The sequence below is a fragment of the Zootoca vivipara genome, chromosome 2 (assembly GCF_963506605.1).
Source record: "Zootoca vivipara chromosome 2, rZooViv1.1, whole genome shotgun sequence".
NCBI lineage: Eukaryota > Metazoa > Chordata > Lepidosauria > Squamata > Lacertidae > Zootoca > Zootoca vivipara.
This window is the reverse complement of record NC_083277.1, coordinates 35,878,441-35,903,345: the sequence shown is the minus strand read 5'-3', so window position 1 is coordinate 35,903,345 and position 24,905 is coordinate 35,878,441. Positions and strand designations below refer to the sequence as shown.

The 24,905-nt window shown below is 46.8% G+C and overlaps 1 protein-coding gene across 2 annotated transcripts; it reads left to right on the top strand.

Annotated features, from left to right (window-relative positions):
* Positions 1-513: 513 nt before the first annotated feature.
* LOC118080797 (protein SSUH2 homolog) lies at positions 514-20,580 on the top strand. 2 transcript variants are annotated; one of them, XM_035106579.2, is made up of 13 exons: positions 514-654; positions 2,416-2,471; positions 6,850-6,951; positions 7,695-7,773; positions 8,137-8,266; positions 9,773-9,833; positions 11,998-12,122; positions 13,511-13,573; positions 14,852-14,934; positions 16,577-16,669; positions 17,034-17,139; positions 19,182-19,289; positions 19,790-20,579. In XM_035106579.2, the coding sequence occupies exons 1-13, from the start codon at positions 629-631 to the stop codon at positions 19,928-19,930; spliced, it is 1,173 nt and encodes a 390-aa protein (XP_034962470.2). In that variant the 5' UTR covers positions 514-628; the 3' UTR covers positions 19,931-20,579. The 2 variants fall into 2 exon arrangements, with proteins under 2 accessions (XP_034962470.2, XP_034962472.2); XM_035106581.2 differs by lacking the exon at positions 2,416-2,471 and having other exon boundaries at positions 533-654; positions 19,790-20,580.
* Positions 20,581-24,905: the final 4,325 nt, after the last annotated feature.

Below are 24,905 nucleotides of genomic sequence, written 5' to 3'. Positions count from 1 at the left end.
TGACCCTGGTCCAAAATGAAGATCTTGAAACTAGTCTGGACCCATCTCAGAGTTTTGCAGGGCTCATGCTACAATTTCACTTTGATTTCTTGGGTAGGCCTTTTAACCTGCAGATGGTGCAGAGTAGGGGTAGGTTGCCTGAAGACATCATAGCCGGGTCCGATTTTGCAGCTCATAGTATAGGAAGAGTTCCCATTTACAAAATGAAACTGACAATTAAAAGCGCTTTGTTAATTCTTATTAAAATTGGCATGTGTTTAGCAGGTGCTTCTCTTCTCTTCTCATGAGGTGGCCAAAGTATTGGAGCCAATGAAAATAGGGACATCCAAAGAGGCATCAAATCAGAAACCAGGGCGGCTTCTCTTAAATCAATGTCGTTCCTGGGGGGGAAAGGGACACTTGGAGGGTCTGAAATAACATGAGAATGAGCCTAGGAATAGGGGAAACTCCTGTCCATTTCAGCTTCCTCTCGGGTCCTCATTTTTCTGCTCCGCCCTCAACATTTCCGCTGCTTATATAAATCAGAAAGTTGCGCAAGGCAGGCGATAGTGGGATCCCGAAAGAGAAAGTAAAGAGAGAGTGGGCAAAGGTTGCTCGCTCGCGTTTTCGAGATGGTTTGCTAGACGCAATGGCGGACGGACGTCAGGGAATCCGGTGAGAACCTTTAAACAACAACAACAACAACAACCCCCTCGTCGGAACCCGCTTCCCCCTCTTCCCCGCTTCCCTTGAAACCTGCCAGTCCTCCCCACCCTCTCCCTCCTTCGCATTTCTTTTAACCCTTTGTGGAACGAGGTAAAGGGGAGAGTCCCCGTTGCCCTCGTGTTGATTCTTTCTGCCAACGTGTAGCGGAAAGCTGCAAAAGGGGCTCTTTTTTGCGCAGGAAAAAAGTTGTTTCTAGAGGCGTGTTTGCTGCGGGCGAACGGGAGAGGCGCGCGAAGGCGCGCAAGGGAACGCAGCCGCGGAAAGAAGCCGCCCCTTGGGTCTCTCCTCCCTGGGCTGAGCGCGCCGTGCCGCGCCCATGTCAGTGGAGGCAGCCCGCTTTCTTCTCCACTGCTAGCGGGGCTTGAATTCGTCCCCAAGCCAAGTCCTTCCCCAAAAAACAAAACAAAAACAAAAACCACAACCCCCCACAAAAGCAAAAACAAATAGCTTCAGGAAATTAGCTTCTTTTCTTAGGGACATGGGAAGTTTCCTCATACGGCATGGGACCCGGGGTTCTCCACCCCTGATGGGGAGACCTAGGGAAGTTGCCATATACTGAGGCCATCTAGCTCTCCACGGGGTTTCAGGGTGGGCTCCTTTCCAGCTCTTCCTGGAGACGCCAGGAATTGAACTTGGGGCCTTGGTCATGCCAGTCAGATGCTCAGCCACTGGAAGAGAGCTTGGGACACAGGGCAAGAGTCTCTTCCCTAGCCCTGCCTGGGGGTACCAGGGATCAAACCTCTGACATGCAGAGCATGCGTACTTCTGCCGAGGCTCCCTTAACTCTGAGATAAGAGAACGTGCAGATCTCCGGATGTCAGACATGAGAACGTAAAAGCCCCACTGCAAACAGGATATTGCAAGTTGGAAAAGTTTCAGAAAAGAGGTGGGGGTGGGGATACAACACTTAGTATCTTTTTGTATTTCCTCCCCAAAATACAAAACTTGATATTTTGTTTTGTATTTTTCTCTATAAACCTTAACAACACTAAAAAAAAATTAAAAACGGGGGGGGGGGGGGTTCAAAAAAGAACAAGTATTTAAAGTTAAAGTAACAGGGGAAATGTATATTCGCTATGATTTATTGACATTGTGATTGTTTATTTTTGCGCTTGTTTGTTTGTGTTTGTTAAATTGTAATTTTAAATAATAAAGAATCATTTATTTATTTTTTTAAAAGGGCAACCAAAGTGATCAAAATGCAAACTTTCTGCACAGGAAGGAGTAACTCTAAACTTTTTAGTTTAGAGAAAAAGTGATAAAGTTATATGGCAATGGATAAACATTGGGACTCGCTCCCAAAGTGTGTTGAAAGAGTTCTGGAGAACTCAAAAGATTGTTCTCTACTTTATGACGATTCAGTTAGTCATAATAAGGGCACCACAATACTAATACTATGCCAATAAAGGTATTATTATATTGTGGCTTTAGGGCTTTTCAAATCAACTAAAATGGCAGCCTGCAATTTCTTTTTGTAAACAATCAGTTTGTTGCTGAAAAAATGGTCGTATGAAGCCAGCCTTGACTTTATATATAAAGTGTTAAGCACTTACTACTTCAGACCTTCATCTGACAGTGTTAAAATTGCATCCACAACTGCACTCTCTAAGGGTTTTTAATTGACTGCATCTATTTCTGCTTTTTGTACACTAAGCCACTCATTTATATTTGTTATTGTGCATTACACTCCTTTTCACTTTCTCCTGCTAGAGTACCAACTCAGACATACGGAACTGTTGGTCAGACATCTGCTCAGTGGACGTTCGGTATGAAAAGCAAGTCATTACGGGCATTTCTTATCCCTGTTAACCTTGGCTCCATTCAGATGTCACACTAAATCCTAGTTTACCAGGGGTTTCCAATGTGGCTGCAGGTGCTTGCATGCCCACTGGTACCACTGGTACATGTGTAAGGTCTTGATAAATATCCTTGATGCACGAGAAATTTTTCTCTTCCTCCTCAGTTCTTGTTTGCATTGGCTCAGCATTGCTCCGTCCTCCCTACATTTGGTGATTGGTGCCTGTTATGTACTGAGCTAAATCCTAGAACAATAGGATTCAGAATCAGCGGGAGCTACCCAATCCAACTCCAGGTGGAAGTGAATCCGCAACCTGATTGGCCTGCTGGAGCAGCCAATCAGGCGGCTGGCAGAAGTGAATCTGCTACCTGATTGGCCTGTAGGAGCAGCCAATCAGGCTGCAGGCAGAAGTCAATCCACAATATAATTGGCCAACAGGTGTAGCCCTGAAGTAGCCAATCACGCAAGGCCCATTGTGTAAATAATGTATATAAGCAGATGGTTTTGGGAAAAGAGCCATTCGTCTTCTCTTCTTCTCCTTGATGACTATGAGCTGAATAAAGAGCATGAAATTCACTCTCGACTCCGAGTATATTTCACTGGCGACGAGGATGGGATCCTGCTGAGCTGACCGCCACCACGCACTGCACCGCAGCACCACCACCTGCTGCACCGCTGCATCGCACCGTGCATCCAGGCTTCAGCTCCAGGACCCAAGGAACCCAGAATGGCAACCGACAGCAGCTTCTCGCCATTCAAACCAGCATCAGGAGACTGGGAAGGGTACGCCGCCCGTTTCAACTTCCTCCTGCAAGCGAAAGAAGTCACCAACGATGCCATGAAGAGGGCGACATTCTTCAGCGTCTGTGGAGAGGAGACGTTTGAAATCGCCCGGGCTCTCCTTGCACCTAGAGATGTCGCTACCATCTCTTACAAAACAATAATGGAACGGCTGAAGGAGCACTTCTCACCACAGCCCTCGGTGGTAGCTTGCCGAAATGCCTTCTACGCAAAGCGGCAAGCCCCGGGGGAAACCATAACTGGGTTTGTGACCTCCCTCCGCCAAGCCGCCCGGTTATGCAACTTCTCAGAGTTGGAGAACATGCTTCGTGACCGCCTCGTCGGTGGCCTGAGGGACGAGATGTTGCAACGACGCCTCTACGCCAAAAAAGACCTCACGTTCCAGATTGCTCTGGAGGAAGCCCTGGCAACCGAAGCCGCCGAGAGGTCAACGCAAGAGGCACGACCGGCCCCGCCATCCCAACCGAGGGTCTACCACGAAGACCTCACCGACGAATCCGAATCTGACAGGGAGGAAGTACACCGAGTACAGCGGCGCACTCAAGCAGCACACACACCACAGCAGCCTCGACGAGAAGGAGGGAACTGTGCAAGCTGCGGGGAGAACCACGAGAGGAGGACCTGTCGTTTCCGCAACGCAGAGTGCAGGCAGTGCAGAAAATTGGGACACATCGCCCGGGTGTGTCGGGCTCAACTCACCCGTCGACAAGCATCAGATGACCGACCCAGGAGCCCCAGGTCACACGGCACCATGCACCAAGGCAACTCGACGGAGATCACGGACTACCAGGTATTCCAGTTGCCCCATCCCAGCACAGAGAAAATTTATATAGAGGTACAGATAGAGGGAGCCCCATGCCGCATGGAGCTGGACACAGGTTCAACTCTATCCATAATCTCGGCCCGAACATTAAGGGAACTGTGCCCTAATGGGGGTCCCAAACTAAGGCCGGCCCCATTCACCCTCCGGGACTTCCAGAAACGTAAGGTCCCTACAATGGGGGTGGGGACCTTCAGGGTGCAATATCGAGGGCGAAAGCAACAATTGGACTTGCTGGTAGTTAAGGGCCCCTACGTTAGCTTACTGGGACTGGCATGGTTTGGACCTCTGGGGCTAGCCGTTACCGGGGTGAACCGCACTAGCTTACAAGTGGACGTGGACGCCATATGCAAAGAGTTTCCAGGGGTTTTCGATGGGGCATTGGGACGATATACAGGACCCCCCATTGCCCTACAGCTAGACCCCGCTGTACGACCCATCAGGCACAAGGCCCGCCGGGTCCCGTTCGCCCTGAAACCCCGCATAGACGAGGAATTGGACCGGCTCGTGGAGCAAGGAGTGCTGGAGCCCAAGCCGTTGCTTGGCCTGTTTGCCCCCGAGAAGCAGACCCCCCAAGTGTTGTCTCCACGTGTCCTCAGGTGGTCAATTTTCCTTGCCGGCTACCAGTATGCACTAATCCACCGCCCTGGGAAGGCGATGGGCCACGCAGACGCCCTCAGCAGGCTACCACTACCAGAAACAGGCCCCGACCCAGCGCCTGCGCAAGAGGTTATGACCCTGGAGCTGCTTCCCGACCGACCCATTCAGGCACAAGAAGTTGCGCACCATTCCACAAAAGATAGGGTCATCTCCCGGGTCCTGGACTGGGTGTGGCGAGGATGGCCCAGCAGCAGCCCCGGGCCAGAATTCGCTGGCTACACAAACCGCAAACATGAACTGTCGGCCCACAAGGGGTGCCTGTTATGGGGAAGCAGGGTTGTTGTTCCCCAGCCCCTCCGCAAAAGGGTCCTCACAGCCCTACACGAGACACACCCAGGGGTAGTGAGGATGAAGGCCCTTGCCAGGAGTTATGTGTGGTGGCCGGGGATTGACAGAGAGATAGAGGCCTGGGTCCAACACTGCCAGACCTGCCAAGAATCCCGCCCGGATCCCCCAAGGGCCCCAGTCCAGCCCTGGGAGTCCGCCCGACATCCATGGTCACGCTTGCACGTGGACTTCGCTGGCCCCTTCCAGGGAAAAACATTCTTCATAGTGGTGGATTCCTACACCAAATGGCTGGAGGTTGCACTGGTACCGTCCACTTCTACGGCGGCAGCCATCCGGGTACTACGTAAGCTGTTTGCAACCCACGGGCTCCCTGACACCCTCGTCTCGGACAATGGAACCGCATTCACGTCAGAGGAGTTCCAGACCTTCACAGCGCAGAACGCCATCCGCCACATCCGCTCAGCACCATTCCACCCTGCCACCAATGGCCAAGCGGAGCGCATGGTGCGGACCACCAAGGACAGCCTCCGCCGCATGACACAAGGGGACTGGGAATACCGCCTTGCCGCATTTCTTCTAGCACAGCACAGCACCCCAAGCACAACGACGGGCCGGAGCCCAGCTGAACTACTAATGGGCCGGCGCCTTGCAACCAGACTGGACCGACTTCACCCCGACAGAGCTCAGGATGAGGTAGTGGTGGGGAAAGGCAGGAACCCCCGGACATTTGTGGCCCAGGACCCAGTGTATGCAAAGAATTTTGGGGCAGGCCCAGCATGGGTACCCGCCACAGTCACCAAGGTGACCGGTCCCGTGTCGTACGAGGTACTAACGGAAGGGGGGCAATGTTGGCGCCGCCACTGCGACCAGCTACGGCGACGGTTCCCAGGAGGAACCCGGGAGGAGAGCGGGACAGAGGGGTCCCAAGGGGACAGCAGGGCAGTGAGGCCTGTAGAGCAAGAGGGGTGGGCAGGGGAAGCAGAAGCAGTAGGCACAGAGGGGCGCCCCGAGGCTGGAAGGACACCGGAACTAGAGCCACAACCTACTGGTTCAGTGGCGCCAGACCAGACAGCCCCGGCACAGCCAGCAGCCTCGGAACACGAGCCAGAACAAGAACCCCTGACCAAGGAACACCCCAGGCCACAACGCACACGGAGGCGGCCAGCAGACCTTGGGGACTACGAATGCAACTTCCCGGGCAGGACTGGAACTTAGAGGGGAGGGGTGTTATGTACTGAGCTAAATCCTAGAACAATAGGATTCAGAATCAGCGGGAGCTACCCAATCCAACTCCAGGTGGAAGTGAATCCGCAACCTGATTGGCCTGCTGGAGCAGCCAATCAGGCGGCTGGCAGAAGTGAATCTGCTACCTGATTGGCCTGTAGGAGCAGCCAATCAGGCTGCAGGCAGAAGTCAATCCACAATATAATTGGCCAACAGGTGTAGCCCTGAAGTAGCCAATCACGCAAGGCCCATTGTGTAAATAATGTATATAAGCAGATGGTTTTGGGAAAAGAGCCATTCGTCTTCTCTTCTTCTCCTTGATGACTATGAGCTGAATAAAGAGCATGAAATTCACTCTCGACTCCGAGTATATTTCAGTGCCCGTGGCACTTTCTCAAAATCCCAAAGGTACCCACTGGCCCCAAACCCTTGACCTATCACTTGCGTAATAAAGATGAAATCCTATATGTAGGTTTCAGTGTTCCGTATGATTCATTATATGTTTGAGAGATGACAACGTTCAACATCTTTCTTTTCCTTAACTTGCTTGTAGGTGTCGCCCTTCCTAGAGATATGGCTCAGATCCCAGGACCTTATGCTCCTCCTACGTATAACACAGGCAACATATCTGGCTATGAAGGCACAAGCGCTGCAGGCAAGGACTTGTTGGTGTGGACTCTAGTTCCCTAAAGTGTATGCCAGGGGTAGCAACCTAAGGCCCATGGCCCACAAGCAGCCCACGGGGCTCGTTTAACCGGCTCCCAAGCCACCCGCTCGGCGAGTTCCCGCCTGCTGCGCTAAACAGGCGCGGTGCGGGGACTCACTTCTGCGGTGCTGGAAATAGCGTCTGCGCATGCTCAGACGCCGAAAATCGTGTCTGCACAGATGCAGATGCCAAAAATCGTGTCTGCGCCAATGCAGACGCCAGAAATTGTGGCCGTGCATGCTCACACGCTCTGGCCCACGGAAGGATCTCCGCTGGAGTGAACCGACCCAGGCAAGGTAAACCTTGCCTATCCCTAGTGTATGCTGTAATACAAGTGCTAGTTTTTAAGGTGCTTCCCTTGTGCTTGATCCAGAAACTGAAGTTAGTTCCCTTGTGCTTGATCCAGAAACTGAAGTTAGTGCAGATTGCTAACAGGAGTAAGGTCTTGTCAGCATGTCACACTTGCGCTCCGTGATCTGCACTGGTTGCTGATTCGCTACCTGGCCAAGTTCAACGTGTTGCTATTAGTATATAAAGCCCTTAACCATTTGGGACCTGTTTACCCACATGTGCCCACTGCATGAATGTTCCTTTCCGCTATTGCCAAGGAGAACTTTCTTCTAGCATGTTGCTCATGAGACATTCACAACTGCTTATCCTGCTGTTCTTACCTGAACGCCATTCCTTTACAGGAGGAAAACATTGCCTGCCTCCACCTAACTTGTTTCCTGGACATGGAGGTGGGCAACAGCCGCCCCAGAGAATGTGGAAGTAAGTGGATACTGCTACGCATTCTGTGGTGGACATCCTTTTGAGGGTCACATGACAGTGGTGTGGGTGGGGCCAGGGGCAAAAATGGGCCAAGCCGGGCATGCAGATTTCACCTTTGTTCAGTAGGCTAGTTTCCACAGACACTCACATATCTCTCCCCAGCTCTCAGAAATTCATGAAGCGTTTTCAGAGTTTGAAGACATATTCCAGTCAGGCCTGGGGAGAATTGTGAGGGCCAGAAAAAAGAGATATGGCGTGCGTATTTGGTTTTTGACCCTGAGGTCCCCCACCTCTGACTTAGAGGACCATGGGAAGTTTTGGCGGTCAATTTTGCTTATCCCTTCTTTTGGTCCTTTCCTACAGCGTTCCTGCCATTTCAAAAGATGAAGCCCAAGAAGCTTTTATCCAGTACGCTTCCAGCAAGTGCTGCTACAGCACAGACCCAGCCAAAGAGATGGTGTTTGATGACCTACAGTTATTCAATACCTACAGAGTAAGCAGTATATATGCTGGTAATAGTATAGCTATGCAGGAGCAGCTGGTACAGTGGAGGCAGAGATGCCCTCTCAACACTGGCATTGCCAATCCGACAGACCTGCCCCAACCACACCACCACCTTGCCCCAGTGCCATCCAGGTAAGCCGCAGTGACGCTGGTGTTGGGAAGGTGGTTCTGCGGTTCTTCCCAACTACAACTACAGCACACCCGCCATATTTTGATTACTATGTTTATATTCTTAATGGTTAGCTGGCTTGAGTGTGGAAGGTCCTTTCAAAGAATAAACAAACAATAAATGGTATCGTTCATTCCTAACCCCAGATCGTACCGTCCCATCGCAATGGCATAGTATCTTTGTGAAAATTAGGAATAGTTCATACAGGGCATTTAACTACCAATGCAAACTGATGGCAGTTCCCCTTTTGCCTAAATTATGAGGGGCCCACTTGGACCGAGGAGGTAATAGAGCGCTTGAAGTTATTCTGTGGTGCTGTTGTGCAACAGAAGGTTGTGTTTGTTTAAGGTACATAAAGGAAACGAAAAAAAGAGAAAGAATTTTGCAAATTGAATTTTCCTTTGGGTCATGGCTTCAACCTGTTGTCCTCAAGGTGTTGTTGGACTCCAGCTTCCATCCACATCCTTGACTATAAGCTGTGTTGGCTGGAGCTGAATTGGAATTCATAAACATCTGGAGGGCTGCAAGTTTCCCATCCCTGGCCTAACCTGTCTGAAAAGGCAGAACTTTTACAAAGTTGACTAGGCATGGAGTCAAGTTCTTTCCCCAGAGACATATTGGAGCTGGCCAGTGATTCTGAAGGATAACTCACATTTCTGGTTCTATTTTTTTTAAGTATATATAAACATTTTGAATTAATGCATAAGAGATGCATGTTACTTGTACTGTTTTGTAGTTTTCTGGTGGTTGCTTTGTGTTGGCTTTACCGGAGACATTTTTGTTAGTATGTCTTACTCATAAGTCGGACCCTGGCAGAGACAAATGCCCGACTGGTATGTTCCCTCCCTCCTGGTCGATTGTTCAGGAGTTTAAAGGTTTCTTCAGCCCAAACATCACACCGACAGATGCCAACTGACATCAGCACACCTACGGATCCATAGAATTTGCACAGTTGCGTAACAGAACTCGGCAACTCAGCATTTTGGCTAATCGACTTTTATTTACATATAAACACACACGGAGCACTGCAACATGGTTCCCTCTCTCTCTAGCATCAGGCAGCAAAACAAAGAGAATGAACAAATGACAATAGTCCCACTTCAGGAAACACAGTAAAACAAACATCCTGTCTTCGTCACTTCCGACTCTGTGGAATGAAAACATACACCATCATGTGATAGACAACAATCCCATGAATGCAAACACAGGGAATGAATCTCTTAACAGTTTTAAGGTGTTGCTTCCCTATGTAATTGCCCTAAGGCAATTTTAAAAATCTGACTATTTCTTAAGTGAAGTGTTTAATTCTTGAAAGTTGTTTCTTAGTATAAACTGGAGACCTTCACTGAATCAAGATCCTCTGAATGGAAGGCGGAACCTTATGGGGGTAAGTACTGGTATACTACACTACAATCCAGCCCCACTTAGGCCAGACTGATTCATCCAAGCCCTTCACAGTGTGGTGCCTCTCCTTTGACTTCTGCCAGCTGAGCTGGCCTCTTGACAGTCACCAGTTGGGCAGGCAGGAGTCCCGTTGACATTATCCCAGTGGATACCCAGCAGAGGGCCATGAAATGGGTTTCCAAGGGTGGGAATGGGGCTGAGCTGGCCTGGGATGCAATAGACCATGAGCTGGTCTAACAGCAGGCATCAGGTGACATTACGCCAGCTTTTCCTGCCCCCTCCCCAATTCCATGGCCACTGAGCAGCTGAGGATGTTGTGATGGCCATTCCACAAAAGGCTGTGTCAGCAGGTGGTGGGAATTTTTGGTAGCAACCTGAGAGGACTTTTACAGGAACCAGCTTTTATCGCTTTCTCAATGCATTATGTAAAGGACTCAGTATAATAATATAGAACAAGGCCTGCATATTTGTGAGCCTTTGTTCTAATACAGGGGTTCCCAACAAAATTTTCTCGAGGACCCCTCATCGAGCCGCTATTGTGACAAGGACCCCCATTAATTCCTAATCCTAAAATTAAAAAGTGAGAGCCAAATTAAGAGTCTTTTTATATTTTATATTTATACGTTTTTTACAGTTACGATTTAGGTTCAATGGACACTGACAAGATCGGTTCGAGAGTCACTGACTTACTTGTTTGAACATCAAATGCATTATCTTCCTCTTCATCTGTAGGCCTTTGTCGTTTTAACGAACCACTTTTTAACCAACGGTCCATTTTTAACTACGCGAACTGTAGCTTCCGCGAAAAACAACGCTTTGTTTACAAACACTACTGTTTTGCAAAGAGGCAGCGCACGCCAGGGAGGAGGGAGGGGAATGGAGAAGACAGGGTACCTGCGCAGTAGGGCACAAATTAAGCCGACGCGCGCAAAGCATCTTGAGGAGGTGAGCATTAGTAGAATGCGCGCGCTGCCTCTTTGCAAAACAGTAGTGTCTGTAAAGCGCCACCTAACTGCATACAGCAGAACTACTGCCTCTATCTAATTCTAGTTTTGCGCTAGACTCTGCTCATGCAGGAAGCGGCCAAAACAAAAAATCTGTTATCATACAAAATATATTTAATATATTTTTTATTCTAATAGCATCTTGCGGACCCCTCTGGCATAGCTCGCAGACCCCTGGGGGTCCCTGGACCATCTGTTGGGAACCACTGTTCTAATACACCTGAAAGCATCAGATGAAACTGGGCTTTAGTTTAGGCCACCTTATCTCTCCATTTCTGTATGTCCTGAAAACAAGGTACAGTAGTACCTTGGAAGTCGAACGGAATCTTTTTCGGAAGTCCGTTCAACTTCTAAAACATTTGGAAACCAAAGCGCGGCTTCCGATTGGCCATAGGAAGCTCCTGCAGCAAATCAGAAGCCACGGAAGTCGCATTGGACATTGTGGTTCCAAAGAACGTTCACAAACTGGAACACTCACTTCTGGGTTTGTGGCGTTCAGGAGCCAAAATGTTCGACTTGCAAGGCGTTTGGGATCCAAGGTACCACTGTATAGCTAAAGATGGATGCCCTTCACAGTTTTGGTAGAATTGGAGAGTTCCTTAAAGACACCCATCCTGACTTTAAATGAAACAAAAATTGGGGAAGCAAAAATTGGGGAAGCAAAAATGAGGTAAATTTATAATTGGTGTAATTTAAAATAAATAATGTTGTTTGTGTTTGTTAAACAAAAGAGGTAGCGTTAAAGTCCAGGGCACTTTTGCAACACTGGCTCCTGGAAAATGATAGTTTGAAAATGGAAAGTCAATCACTATTGATTTTAAAGCATAGTTTGCACTGCAATCCATACAAGGATAAAACATGGGGAAGAATGGATGAGGACGTCACTCTCTTGTGAGGGGAGGAAGTACACTGCTTAGAGATGACTGATCAAGCATTAAATAAATTGTTGAAATGCTGGTGACAATCATGATGATGAAAGCTGGCTCCCAATACAAAACTGTCATTTTGCTGTAGCGGCTATTATACATGCTCTTATTTTGCTTGTATTATGCATTGGAAAACATAAGCTTCTCCGAGGCCAAGCCACATGGTAGTGTAAGTGCAGCTGTCAGAAAATAGTCCAATCCAGCTTTCTTATACCAGGTGGAGCAGTAGATTCCTACCTGCGTGGGACAGCTCCTTTGCCTTGGGATGTGAGAGCAGACGCTCCCGGCATGTTCCGAGAGAAAACCCAGAGAATCAGAGTGCCTCATACATCAGCATTAACGGTACAAAGCTAATGTATCAATGAATATGGTGTTATACGTAGGCCCATGCATTTTGTCTGGCCAGCACCCTTCCCCTCCTCTTTGGCACTGTTGTCCTTAAGGTCAAGGTGGTTAAGATCTCTGAGTTGTTCCTGTTGTGGGAGAGATTTATGATAAGCAGCCAGTGACTGTGGGCTAGAGTCACGTAAGAGGGAAGCAGCTCTTTGGAGTTTCTCAGGCAGCAGAATTGAAGGAGCAAAGTTCATGATCAGATTTATAATGGGATATAAGAGCAGAAAGAAAGGGCAGAGGAATGTTCTTGCAAATTGTACACAGGTTTACTGGTAAGAATGAAGAGTTTGGGCAGAAATGTATGTACTTTATAGGCATTTAGGTGGATCATTAGGTGACCTGAGTAACAAGAGGGTTGCGTAATTTTTGGAGGTAAAAGAGTTTTGTATTCAAATGAGATGACTGAAGGAAAGTCAAGCAGGAAAGGAAAGTTATACCATACATTTAAAGCACTGTCATACTAATTTAAACGCTCATAGATTCCCTCAAAGAATTATGGGAGCTGTGGCTTGTTAATGGTGCTGAGCATTGTTAGGAGCTGCATGTTCCCTTCACAGAACTACAGTCGTACCTTGGAAGTCAAACGGAATCAGATTTCGAAGTCCGTTCAACTTCCAAAATGTTCGGAAACTAAAGCGCTGCTTCTGATTGGCTGCAGGAAGCTCCTGCAGCCATTCAGAAGCCGCAGAAACCCTGTCGGACGTTCGGGTTCCAAAGAACGTCAGCACACTGGAACACTCACTTCCGGGTTTGCAGTGTTTGGGAGCTGAAATGTCCAAGTACCAAGGCGTTCGGGATCCAACTGTACTATGTCCAGAGTTCCCCCTGAAGAGGAAATTCTTATTAATTCACTCTGGAAATGGTAGCTCTGGGAATGGAAGACATTGTGACTCAGTCCCAAGGTTTGTGCACTGGAAGAGCTCTGTTGAGAGGTTCTCCATCTTGTTGGCTGTAACAGCTAGGTTCTGCCCTCGCCCAATGTCTGCTGGCATAGAAATCATAAGGCTGTGGCTGAGATTGAAATTCCGAACCTTCTGACAGTAGAAGACCTGGGTGGGAATCTTCTAGATCTTGTTGCAGTTCAGCACCCTGAACAAACTGCGGTTTCTAGAATTCTTGGGGTAGGGGGGGAGCCATGGCTGTTTAAAGTATCATCATAACACTTTGAATGTATGGTATGAATGTGGCCAGAGTTTAATGCAAATTAAATGGAAACTCACCAGATCCTCTTAACATTGCCTTCTCTGCATATGAGCAGGATAGTATTTCCGGACAACCCAGGTCCAAATAAAAGCAGTTGACTCCGTTTTAACGCTCTCCTTTCTTTGATTTTGAAGGCTTGCCCGACATGTGGATCAACTGGTAGACGTCACTGTAGTAAATGCAATGGCAACAGCAAGGTAAGTAGTTGCGAGTACGTTTTGCTTAGTGTGGAGTTTTGTTTTGTAGAAAGGTGAGGACACAGATGAGAAAATAAAAGGTGGTGGTGGAGGAGAAGGAAGAAGCAACATTTCTTTTGTGGAGTAGCCTATCCTGCTATTGTTTAAACAGCTGGTGGGATGTTGACTAGTAGGACCAAATTGGAACTCCAGAGATACAAACCAGAAAGTCAGTAAATATTTGATATAGCAATTGTACTGGATGTCGGGAGTATCCGTTTTCTATACTGGTTTTTCTTCCATATTTGGAAGTTCAGAACAGAGAACAATTAAAACGACTGACTATACAATCATGGATGTGACAAATATTAATTAAAGTAAACACTGCAATACCACCCAAAATTGATAAAAGCCACAACTAACAACCCTTTCATCATTTTTCAATCTGTTAATTCAGAAAAAAGTTTATTTTTATTTTTTAAAAAGTACATTTTTACATGCTTCATGAAAATAGAAAGGGATGAAGTATGGTGGAACTGAATAGAGTATCAAAGGCATTGCTGAGAGCAGCCTGCTCCATGCCACTATAGTTCACAGATTGATGGAACTGGGCAGCTTCTCTTGTTAAGAGGCAAGAAATATCCAGCTGCATCTAGGCAGTGTTAAGAAAGCAGGGGAAGGTCAGCGCCTCTCACTTGGATGGAATCAGCCAGGTTGGGTCAATGAGACAGGGAAGTCCTCTGTCACAGAGGGAAGACCTTTGGATTTTTGACCAAGACAAAGTGGTCTTCACGATTGACCCTTCCCCCTCATACCACGTTTCATGAGTTGCAGGAAACAGGTCTTCTATTTTTTTTTGTCTCCGATGGCAGTAGTTTGAGGTTCATAGGGCATTAAAAAAAATACACTTGGTGGAGAGTGGAAATTCCAGGGGTGGGGAGGAATAGTCCTCCTTGTTTCCCACAATATTGTCTTGTCTTGAGAACCACCAGAAGCAGGTAGAACTGAGAAGGCTTGGATATAGCCAACATTTCTGACAGGTCTGCAGTTACAGCTGACTCTGTGGCCCATTTGCCCATAGGGACATGTCTTCGCAACAATGTCCTCACTGGGGATATGTGCAAAGGTGGTACCTTGGACCTCTCCATCTACTTCCACAGTGGGTTTCAAAATGGACATCTTTGCTTCAGCAGATAGCACCTTAATGACTGGTGGAGATCTGTTTTTGCCCAATGAGTGTTTTGTTTGGAGATACCCTGCTTATTTCTGGCTCTTTTGTCTAAAATTAAATCCCAACAGCAACAGTGTGGGAGATGTCATGGAAGAGGAGTCCGGTTTGTGGATGAGACATGTGACCAATGTTCGGGAAGTGGAATGGAAAAGTGCGTGAGTCAATATGCAAATATATGAAGAAGATGCTCATTTTTATTTTCGCTGTGGGGTTTGAGTGTTGCACTATGTGTGACAATTGCACTCCTTCCTGGTCCTCTATATGTGAGATACCATGGACAATCTTACAGTGGTGCTTCAATCTGTTCATGTTGAACAGATTATATGTTCACATGTATACTGTGCCAATGCATGCATGTGTAAATATCTACTTTTCTCTAGTTACTATCACAGTTGCTCAGAGACCAGGAAATATTTGATTCAAATCTTGCCTTTGCTGTGAACTCAGGCTGTATGCACACTATATACCTTTAAAGCACATTCAAAGCACATTCTTTCCCTCAAAGAATTCTGGGCACTGTGGTTTTCTCCTCTCAGAATTAAAATTCCCAACAACGCCCAACAAACTACAGCACCCATAATTATTTGATGAAAATAGTATGTTTGGAATGTGTTTTATAGGTATCATGGGTGCCCAGCCTCGCTCATTGGCCTTGGGAATGCTGCAGGATGAAAGACACACTTGCAGTATGGGAATAATAAGACTTAGCTTTCCTCCCAGAGGTGTGCAGATGTTTGAAATACTGCATGTGAAGGACTTTAAAGACCCTGAGTTAATTTTTTTTTTGGGGGGGGGGGAGAATACAAGAAGTGAAGTGATTCAAATGGATTTTGCACTTGGGAAGGAATTTGTTCCCAAATGTAAAATAAAGCAAAAGGCGTTGCCTAATTGCAACCAGGGAGGGCCGCTCTCTGACACCAAGTCAGACGTGACCTGCCTAATTGCAGCACCCTGAAATGAGGGCTTTGGTGTAACTGTCTGAGAAACTAGAAATATAAATGGAAGTCTCTTCTGTTTCATGATTTTTCACTTTCAAAGATGTGTGCTGTTGTTTTGCAAAATTCAGATTAGCGTGAAAAGTTAGACAGCCCTCAAGTGAATGGAGAAAATATCCTGTAGGTCTTACCCTTCATCTCCCCATTGGTCCCAAGCACATGTAGACAGTTAAGAAGATGGTGACCTGTCATTTTAATCTTTTAATCTTTATGAGTTTTGCTGAGTACATATAACTGCTATGATGATGATGATGATGATTCAGCAGCCTCTCTGAAGCTAAAGCTGGTCTGTGCCTAGTTGGGGGACAGATGGAAGCCTGTGGGAGTTCCATGGTGGGAAAATACATATGAAAGAAAGGCTTAGGGATATGTATGAAACAGAAGGATCCGAAGAAAGCAAATGAAGCAAATTACCAGCAGTTATCCCAAACTATGGGGCATGTCGTACTGCATGTCTCTGTGTGCCTGTGTTGGCTAAGTGCATTCAAGAGATCAGAAATAGGGTTGCATTCTCCTGGCTAGTATTGGCCATACTGGAAAATGTTGCTAACTGAAAAAGAAGCTCTGCTTGTTATGCATCCTGAGGTCCAGGAGATGGCGAAATTTCCCAACAGAAAAACAAAACAAGAAGACAGCTCTAGAGCTGAGAAACCTCTATTCCAATTGTTTTGCCGGATTCTCCTTCCCTTTTTGTTTGTGTGTGTGTGTTTCAGCCGGGCTCACAAAGTACCAAGCTTTATGCCGAGTAGTTTCATTACATTTTATCACACCTTGTGTTTTATTACATTTTATTTACAGTTGCCAGGAGTGTTCCGGTATGGGGAAAATAGCCTGCAATGATTGTGGAGGAAAAGGACAACTGCTGTCGTTCATTGAGCTGCAAGTTGAATGGCAAGTCTTGTCAAAGTAGACTGTGGGTAGAAAGGGGAGGCCACTTCTAACTGCGTGGAAAATTGGCTCTGCCTCCCAGAGCCGCCTGTTTCACATTCAGCATCATGAGTGAAAGGATCCAGTATAGATGCTAGAAATGGTTACTCAGCTGATCTGGGTGGGACCTCTTGTCATTTAGGTTAGCTGTATGGGGCTAGATGGGACTGCACTGTGTTTGATCAGGCCGGCTCTTTGACCCCACCTAAAAAGTTTACATAGCAGGGGGAGTCATTTTGAGAGTGTTTGGTTTGAGAAGGCTGTTGTGCTGTGAAACAAGAAAGGCTGCATGTTGTCGTTGCAACTCTCCTGCCTTTTGCCTTCATAGGAAGAACAATGTTTATGAATATGTGGCAGATGAAAGATCTGGATTTCCCATCGAACTCTTCAAAACTGTTACTGGAGAGACATTGTTTGTTGATGACAGCCCTATGGTAATGAAATGCTTTCAGCAAAAGCAGTAATGCAAAGAGAGGCAGGACTTGAAAAGGAACCAACTTAAGTGTTGGCAGTTAATTAATTGGTGGACCATATCTCACCATATAATGCCCCCCAGATGATCAGTACATAAATCTCCCCCTACCCCACTCCAACCTCTGCTACCTCTCCCTCACCCTGGGCCACAACACACAAGCAATAATAAAAGCAATTGTAGCCATTCAAAAACACACAGGTACGAATGCGGCATGTTTGTAAAGTCATCCAGAGGCCTATGGCTGCAAACAAATTTTCATTCATTCATAAATTGATACTAGTTCAATTGAATCTTTCAGGAAACCCACTGGCAGCAGTGGAACGTATGTCCTTTCTCCCCCTGCTCTCAGGCCTGACCTGGTAGCGGAGGTGAAACTGCTGAGGCCGGGCGCATCTCACTGCGACTGAGATGGGATGCTCTTCACCGCCAGGTCAGTAGTGACCCGGTGGCAGAGCTACTGCATCCGGGCACGAGGCGCCTCGCAGCCAAGGAGACATTGCTGCCGGCTCTCCTGCTCTCTGAGACCCGGCGACGGAACCGCTGCGACTGGGCATGCCTCGCCACAACCAGGGAGGGCCACTCTCTGCCACCAAGTCAGACGTGACCTGGCGAAAGAGCTGCTGCCTCCGGGTGCGAGGTGTGCTGCGGTCGAGGGTGGGCAGCCTGCTCTCCTCCCCTGGTTCAGGGTGGAGCTGCGCCCGGCACAAGCGCCGTAGCCAAGGTGTAGCTCCTTCTGGCGTGGAGCCAGGCTCCCATGAAGGAGCCTGCTGTGGGGGTGCCTCTTTGCGCCTCCTCTCAAAATTGTCCCCCCACACTATGCCCCTGCCCTCTGGGTAGCTTACAGCCAAATTGTGCAGCAATCCTACTATTTTAGAACTAGCCATATGCCCATTTTTAACAGATTTGTGTTCTAGCTCAGACATAACAAGTTATCTTATATATCGTTGCTGCATCCTCGATCCTAAGAAACCCTCCTGACCAGGGCTTCCTGACCCCAACCCCAACAGTGGCAGTCAGAAAATAGTTTTAGACAGGAATGATGGTTTAAACGTAATCTTCTAAATAGTTTAATAATACATTTTAATGGATTAAAAAAAGTTTTTTTTCATACCCAGTGATTTGTTTGATACTGTTAAGACATGATTTGAAGATTTTGCATCTTAATGGCATTTCCAGAAAACATGCATATAGTTTGTGTGAGGCTGGGGTATACATTTTCTGAAGCACCCTCATAGCTCCCAAACTATTGCTGGCCTTGATAGCCAAGGCAAACCTTGTGGACCTATCACTCTGCACAAAGTCAGGGACAATCCCCCCCCCACTTTCTTCCCAGCTGGGGAGGATGCGGGGGAGAGCAATCCCTGTGCTCCTCCTTCCAGTCATGGAACTGGAGAAGTTTTGGTGTTGGGTGACAGTGGTGCTTGGCCCACTTCAGTTGTCAAATGGCAACACATTTTTTTGCGGAGGCCCACGCTAGGGCTTGTTTCGGCACTGGGCTGCCAGAGCATTAGAAGTGCCAAAGTGGGAACCCCAACCCAACCTATCTCTGGCTCCCATTTCCACTAGACGTATAAAACAGCATCATACCACATTAAATAGTCATGGCTTTCCCCCAAGGAATCCTGGGAACTGTCTTTGGTTAAGGATGCTCACAGTTCTTAGGGCTGCAGTTCCCAGAGCAGTTTAATAATCCCTCTTCCCAGGGAACTCTCCTGATAGTTTTGTGTAAAAGAGAGAGGGCTGGACAGGGACATACCGGGTTGCCCAGAAACAGCCTGGCTTCATCATCCCGTATTGGCAACAGTAGTTTGCTCTCCAATTTTACTTACCTCTCCGCAGTGCAGGCAAGAGGTTCTTCTTGAGTGATATGCAGTTGCATTTTAGAGATCAGCTATGGTTCATGTCTACATAATGTGATAAGGCAATGACTAGCCCGCTCTTGCTCCTCGGTCAGGACTTCAGTTTACTATTTGTCTGTCTTTGAAATTTGCGTTTCCACAGGTATATCCAGTGATTAGTTTCCCTGATTTTGGCATCAGTCAAGCCTCCAGGAATGCCGTTGAACAACACCTGGCTCAGTTTGCACCTACAAAGCGGATACTGAGGCAGGCAAGTGCTGTGAATATGTATTAACAGAATCACCACCGAGGCGATGGTTCTCGGTGCTGTGGTCCAAGAGAATTGCCTGGAGCACTCCCTTCCCCCATGCAGGGTCATAGTGAAATTTATACACCTGCTGGCCTCCATCGGCCTGTGCCCTTGCAAACATTCTAAGCTTTGTAGGCTTTTCTCACATTGTGTGGCTGAGTTTCCACATTGGCAGCATCCTAGGCTAAGGGATAGTTGGGTCAGAGAATAGGGATGGGAACTTCTGGCTTTTCAGGTGTTGCTGCACTCCAGCTTAAGTAAGCCCAGCAGGCATGCCCAACGGTTTGGGACAAGAGCATCAGGAGGGTCACAGATTCCCCATACCTGCCAAACAGGGCTGCAGCACGTCTGTGTTCAGAATGTGCCTAATTCTTGCAATGTATAAAAGAAAGATTTGAACATTTTTGTAAACGATACGCTCATGTTTAGACCCTAAAAGTATCTTCTTTGCAATTTTACAGAGGCAAACAATTGAGCTGATCCTTCTCACCAGGGTACAATATTCATGGCATGGAAAACCTTACTCCTTCTACGTTTATGGCAAGGAACGGAAGGTGTATGCGGAGGATTATCCACAGAAGTGTTGCTGTACCATCCTGTGATTATTATGGGCTGTTTCAACCGGTGTAAAGGAAGCACTGTTGATTAAAACTTGTGGAATATTTGCAGTCCCTCCTCCTCCCATTATTATTATTTAAATGAAGTTTATTGACCCACTTCATAAGAATTGTGGAAGATGCTTATAAATTGGACATAAAGGACTAAAGTTTGCCAAACTCCAGGATTACATATTAGAAGGAGAAAGAAGAGCAATCGGTCCAAGGATGTCTCATGCACAACAGAACATTCCTGCCCCCCCCAGCACGTCTCTTGGATATGTTCTTTTTTTAATGCTTTATTAAGATTAAAAAGATATAACGAACACACACACACACACACACACACACACATATAATCAAAATAGAAATAAAAAAAGAAAATCACATTATTTGTCCACTGTACATTCTTGAGTTCCCTACGACTTCCCGCCACCCCATCACTTCTTGTTTTATCTAGTGCACTATTCATCTCTGTTTTCTTTTTAATCGTCAATAATATATTCTCTTATAAATATCTATCGTAACACAGAAGCCATTCAAATCCTGCCACAGACTTTGTACTATTACAATAATCTTTAAGATGTTTTTTTATACATGTCCCATTTCTGAATAAATGTTTGTTCAGTATTGCCTCTCAATTTGTCTGTCATTTTTGCCAGCTTGGCGAACTCCATCAGTTTACTTTGCCATTCCAGTTTTATTGGGATTTTCTCTCCTTTCCAATTCTTTGTGATTAGTATTCTTGCCCAGTGAGTCTGCTATTAATATTATTATTGCTATTAAATGTGTATACAGCCCTTCAGCCGAAGATCACAGGGTGGTTCACATCATACAAAAAGGGGGAACACAAAATGCATATACAGTGGTACCTTGACTTACAAAGACGATCCGTTCCGCAACCATCTTCATAAGTTGAGTTTTTTGGATGCCGAAGCGCCGCTTGTGTTCACGTTTCTGTGCGTGCGCAGACTGCGTGCGCCCGGCGCGCGTGGCGAAAACACTTCCGGGGTTGTCGACTTCGGGAGTCGAAACATTCGGAAGTCGAAGCGTTTGGATGTCGAGGTATGACTGTAAAGCAAAAGCAAACCAAGAACCCCACTCCCACAAACACATTAAAATGTCCATAGAATGTCAAAGACCTGGTTATAGAGAAATGTCATCGCCTGGGACTTAAAAGATATGCAATGAAGGCGCCAGGCGAACCTCCCTGGGGAGAGCATTCCACAGCTGGGGAGCCAGTGCAGAAAGGCCTGTTCTAATGTTGCCACCTTCCGGACCTCACGTGGAGGAGGCACACGAAGAAGAGTCTCAGATCACGATCGCATCCAGCTCCAAGGGCCTTCTGGCAGTTCCCTCATTGTGAGAAGTGAAGTTACAGGAAAGCAGGCAGAGGGCCTTCTTGGTAGGTGCGTCTGCCCTGTGGGACACCCTCTCATCAGATGTCAATGAGATGACTATATAACCCTTCGAAGACATCTGAAGGCAGCCCTGTACAGGGAAGCTGATGTTTGATATTTTGCTGTGTTCTTTTATATTCTGTTGAAAGCCACCTAGAGTGGCTGGGGCAACCCAGCCAGATGAGCGGAGTACTATTATTATTATTATTATTATTATTATTATTATTATTATTATTACTACTACTACTACTACTTTATTGCCCCAGTGAGCAATCTGGAAGCTGAATTGTGCACCAGCTGAAGTTTCCGAACAGACTTCAGAGGCAGCCCTACATATAACACAGTCAGCCCCTCCACTATTTGCTCACTTGTTTTGCAGCTTGGTCAGCCACTTGGTGAGATGGACCTCAGTTGGTCAGTCACTCTGCTTCTCATTTGGACATTTGATCATTCCATTGTCTGGCCAGTCACTCCATCACTTGGTCAGCCACTCTGCCATTTGCTACACCACATGGTAGCTTGCTACATTAGCTTGGTCACATGTTCAGTTGCATGAATTCAATCAATCAAGAATGCCAGGTTGAATAAGGCTGCCCTAAATGCTTGCCCCATCTGCCTCCCCTGGTGACGATAGTGCCAGGTGTGTTCTTCTGGGGAGAGCAGCCACAGATTGGGGGACCTCTTAAAAGGCTTTTTTTCTCGTGTGGCTGTCCTCTATCCCTCTCTCGTGTGAGAGACTTAGTACTAGAATTGTACAGGCTGTTGGTGTTCTGCATGAGATGCCAGCAGTACTGGCAGGAGAGACTACAGTGTTATACTGTACACACTTCTCTGGGAGTGAGCTCCACTGAACTGAGCAGGACTTTTATCTAACTAGACATATATAGCTTTGCACCCTTAGCATCCTCCGCAAAAAAAAACCCTCTGGTATCCTGGGAAAGGTGGGAAGGTGTCACTGATTCAGCTGTTAGCCATCTGATATTGAAAGCTATGGGGAACCATACAACACTTAAACATTTTGGAATGCTTAAAAGGCTGCCAGATGATCTTAAGCATCCTAAAACTGGGCAGACATGAGTTGGGCTCCCATTCAATGCGGTCCTTGTTCTTGTACAGCTTTTGCCGTACTTCTTTTCAGTTCTGCAGTGCCACCCTGTGGTCAAAATATAAAAATGTTTCTCTTTCTTTAACAGTACAGTACAGTAATACTAGTAATTTTTCCGCTGTTCTCAAAGAACCCAAAGCTGTCTTTTTGAATTCTAGGGGGAAAGGGTTCTTTGTGTTTCTGACAGTTTGGTTGAATTGGGCAAAAGCTGGTGGCAATGGGGGCTTCCATTTCACGAGCTACACACAAAATCTCCCCCACTGTTGTATATGAACACATCTGCATAAGCATAGATATGCATATAGGCAGATGGTTATAGGGCACTGAGCAGCCCATGGCTCCTGGCATTTAGACCCAGTGACTTGCTAGCTGAAAGACAAAAGCTCTGTTTCCATTGCAAGCAAGGAGTGCACCCTGGGGAAAGGGGGACGCTGTGCGGCTTTTGCAGGACGTCTTGGATCTCCCACTCCCCCCCATTTTATTTTATTTTTAATTTGCCTACACGGCAGCTGGGCACACTGCAAATCACAGTGCCATGAGAACCTAGCTATAGTAGCTTCCTTCTTAATTTGCAGAGGACCCAATCAACATACAGTGGATGGGGGCTAGAAAAGCCATCGTTCAGAGAAATCCCTGACAGTGAGAGCCAGAATTTTGTTCCTCCCACCTAAGTCAGCCTAAATCTGCATCTATACATATAAATCAGCAAATGCCATTTTTAGGCTTGTAACTCAAATCTTTCACGTGCACAGAGATATCCCTGTTTGCAAGCCTGGCAAACTAAACTCTTTGTTGTTATTGTTTTTCCTGCTATGTCTATATTAGAGAAAAGGATTGTTAATTTGTAACACTGCAACTTTATGAAATGCATTTAGTCGGTCAACAATAGGGAATAAGGCTTCCTTTGAATTTTGAACCATTAGATTTTGAACCATTAAACTCTTTGTTTTGATGGTGCTGCCTAGGCCACAGCATCACTGTGCATGGGTATACAGTCAGCTGACTCCCAGGGTTTTTCCTTTTCTTCTAGGCTCAGTAAAGCTCCACCTATCAGAAATTGTTGCTCAGTCTGACCAACTTGTTCCTAGTGTGAAGACACTGCCCAAATCATAGCTGCCAAGTCTCCCGTATTCCCCGGGAAATCCCCGTTTTTCCAGCTGTCCCTAGCTGAAAAAAACAGATTTTTTTTGTTTCCCCCCGGTTTATTCTGCTGCTGTGGCCATTTTGGAACTGGGCGGAGCATGCTCAGAAGCGACTTTTGATGCTGCTCTGCCCAGTTCCAAAATTGTTGCAGTGCGACTTCTGGCGTGGCGGCCATTTTGGAACTGGGCAAAGCAGTATCAAAAGTCACTTCTGAGCATGCTCCACCCAGTTCCAAAATGGCGGCAGCGCTACTTCCGGTCTGCTACTTCCGGCCTTATTTCTCCGGCCCTTATTTCTCCGACAGCAACTTGGCAGGTATGGCCCAAATCCCTGCTTGCTTCTGTGAACCTTGACCCCTGTCTGTGCCAGGCATTTGCTTCTGGCTCTCTGATATTTGTTTACTATACGTTCTGGCTCATGTTGACTGACAGTCCGTTACTACCAGTCTGGCTAACTTGTGCCTGACAGTAGCTCTTGTGCCTCTAAGGTTTGGAACAGCCACAAAATAAATCTGGCTCAGATCTAATGTGCACTGGAATGTACACAGGACACCACCTGTCCATGCATTTTGCTTTCAGTGGGGTGAATCCAGAGGGGCTTCCTTTAACTACTCACCTGCATCCGGACCCTCTGATCCTATTTTGCTGCTCTGGAATTCAACACCTGTGTGTTTGGGACCACAGCACTTACTTCTCGACTGGCAGCCATCTCCCATGGCTGGAGGAGACTCCTCTGGATCCAACTCAAAGGATGTACTTTCAGAAGTACATGTGAAATGACAACCCAGCCCATATTCTAGCACAGCTTTGAATAAAATACTTCATAAAGCATGACTGACGTTTGACTGATGCATATAACATTTAAAACAACAAAGATTTCAAGAAATAAATAGGCATTGCAAAACTAAAAGAGCCCCTCTTGCTCTCAAGACTCTCTATGTGTGTTCTTCCTAAAAGTATTTGGTCAATAATGATGTCAGTGGATTTCTATGTGGGGGAGTACTCTGTGTACTATTGGTTTTTTTTTTCAGAGCCAGCAACAACATGGAATTAACTGCAAGGCCAGTTAACTTGATCCTGAATCTTCTAGGGTTTGCTAATGCCAGTGAAAAAGAGGAACTGCCATTACACAATCAACATCCTGCTTAAAGAAATTGCAATCCAGACCCCCCCCTCCCGCTTCTTCCTCAGCGTTATGTAGCAATCGAGCAGCAAGCTGCCATTTGACAGAGGTTGTGCACATGTGTCCTTGTAAACTTCCGACAAACATACCAACTTCTGCAGAAAGAGAGGCCTTCTGGGAAGCAGGAACTCTCTCTCTCTCTCTTTCTCTC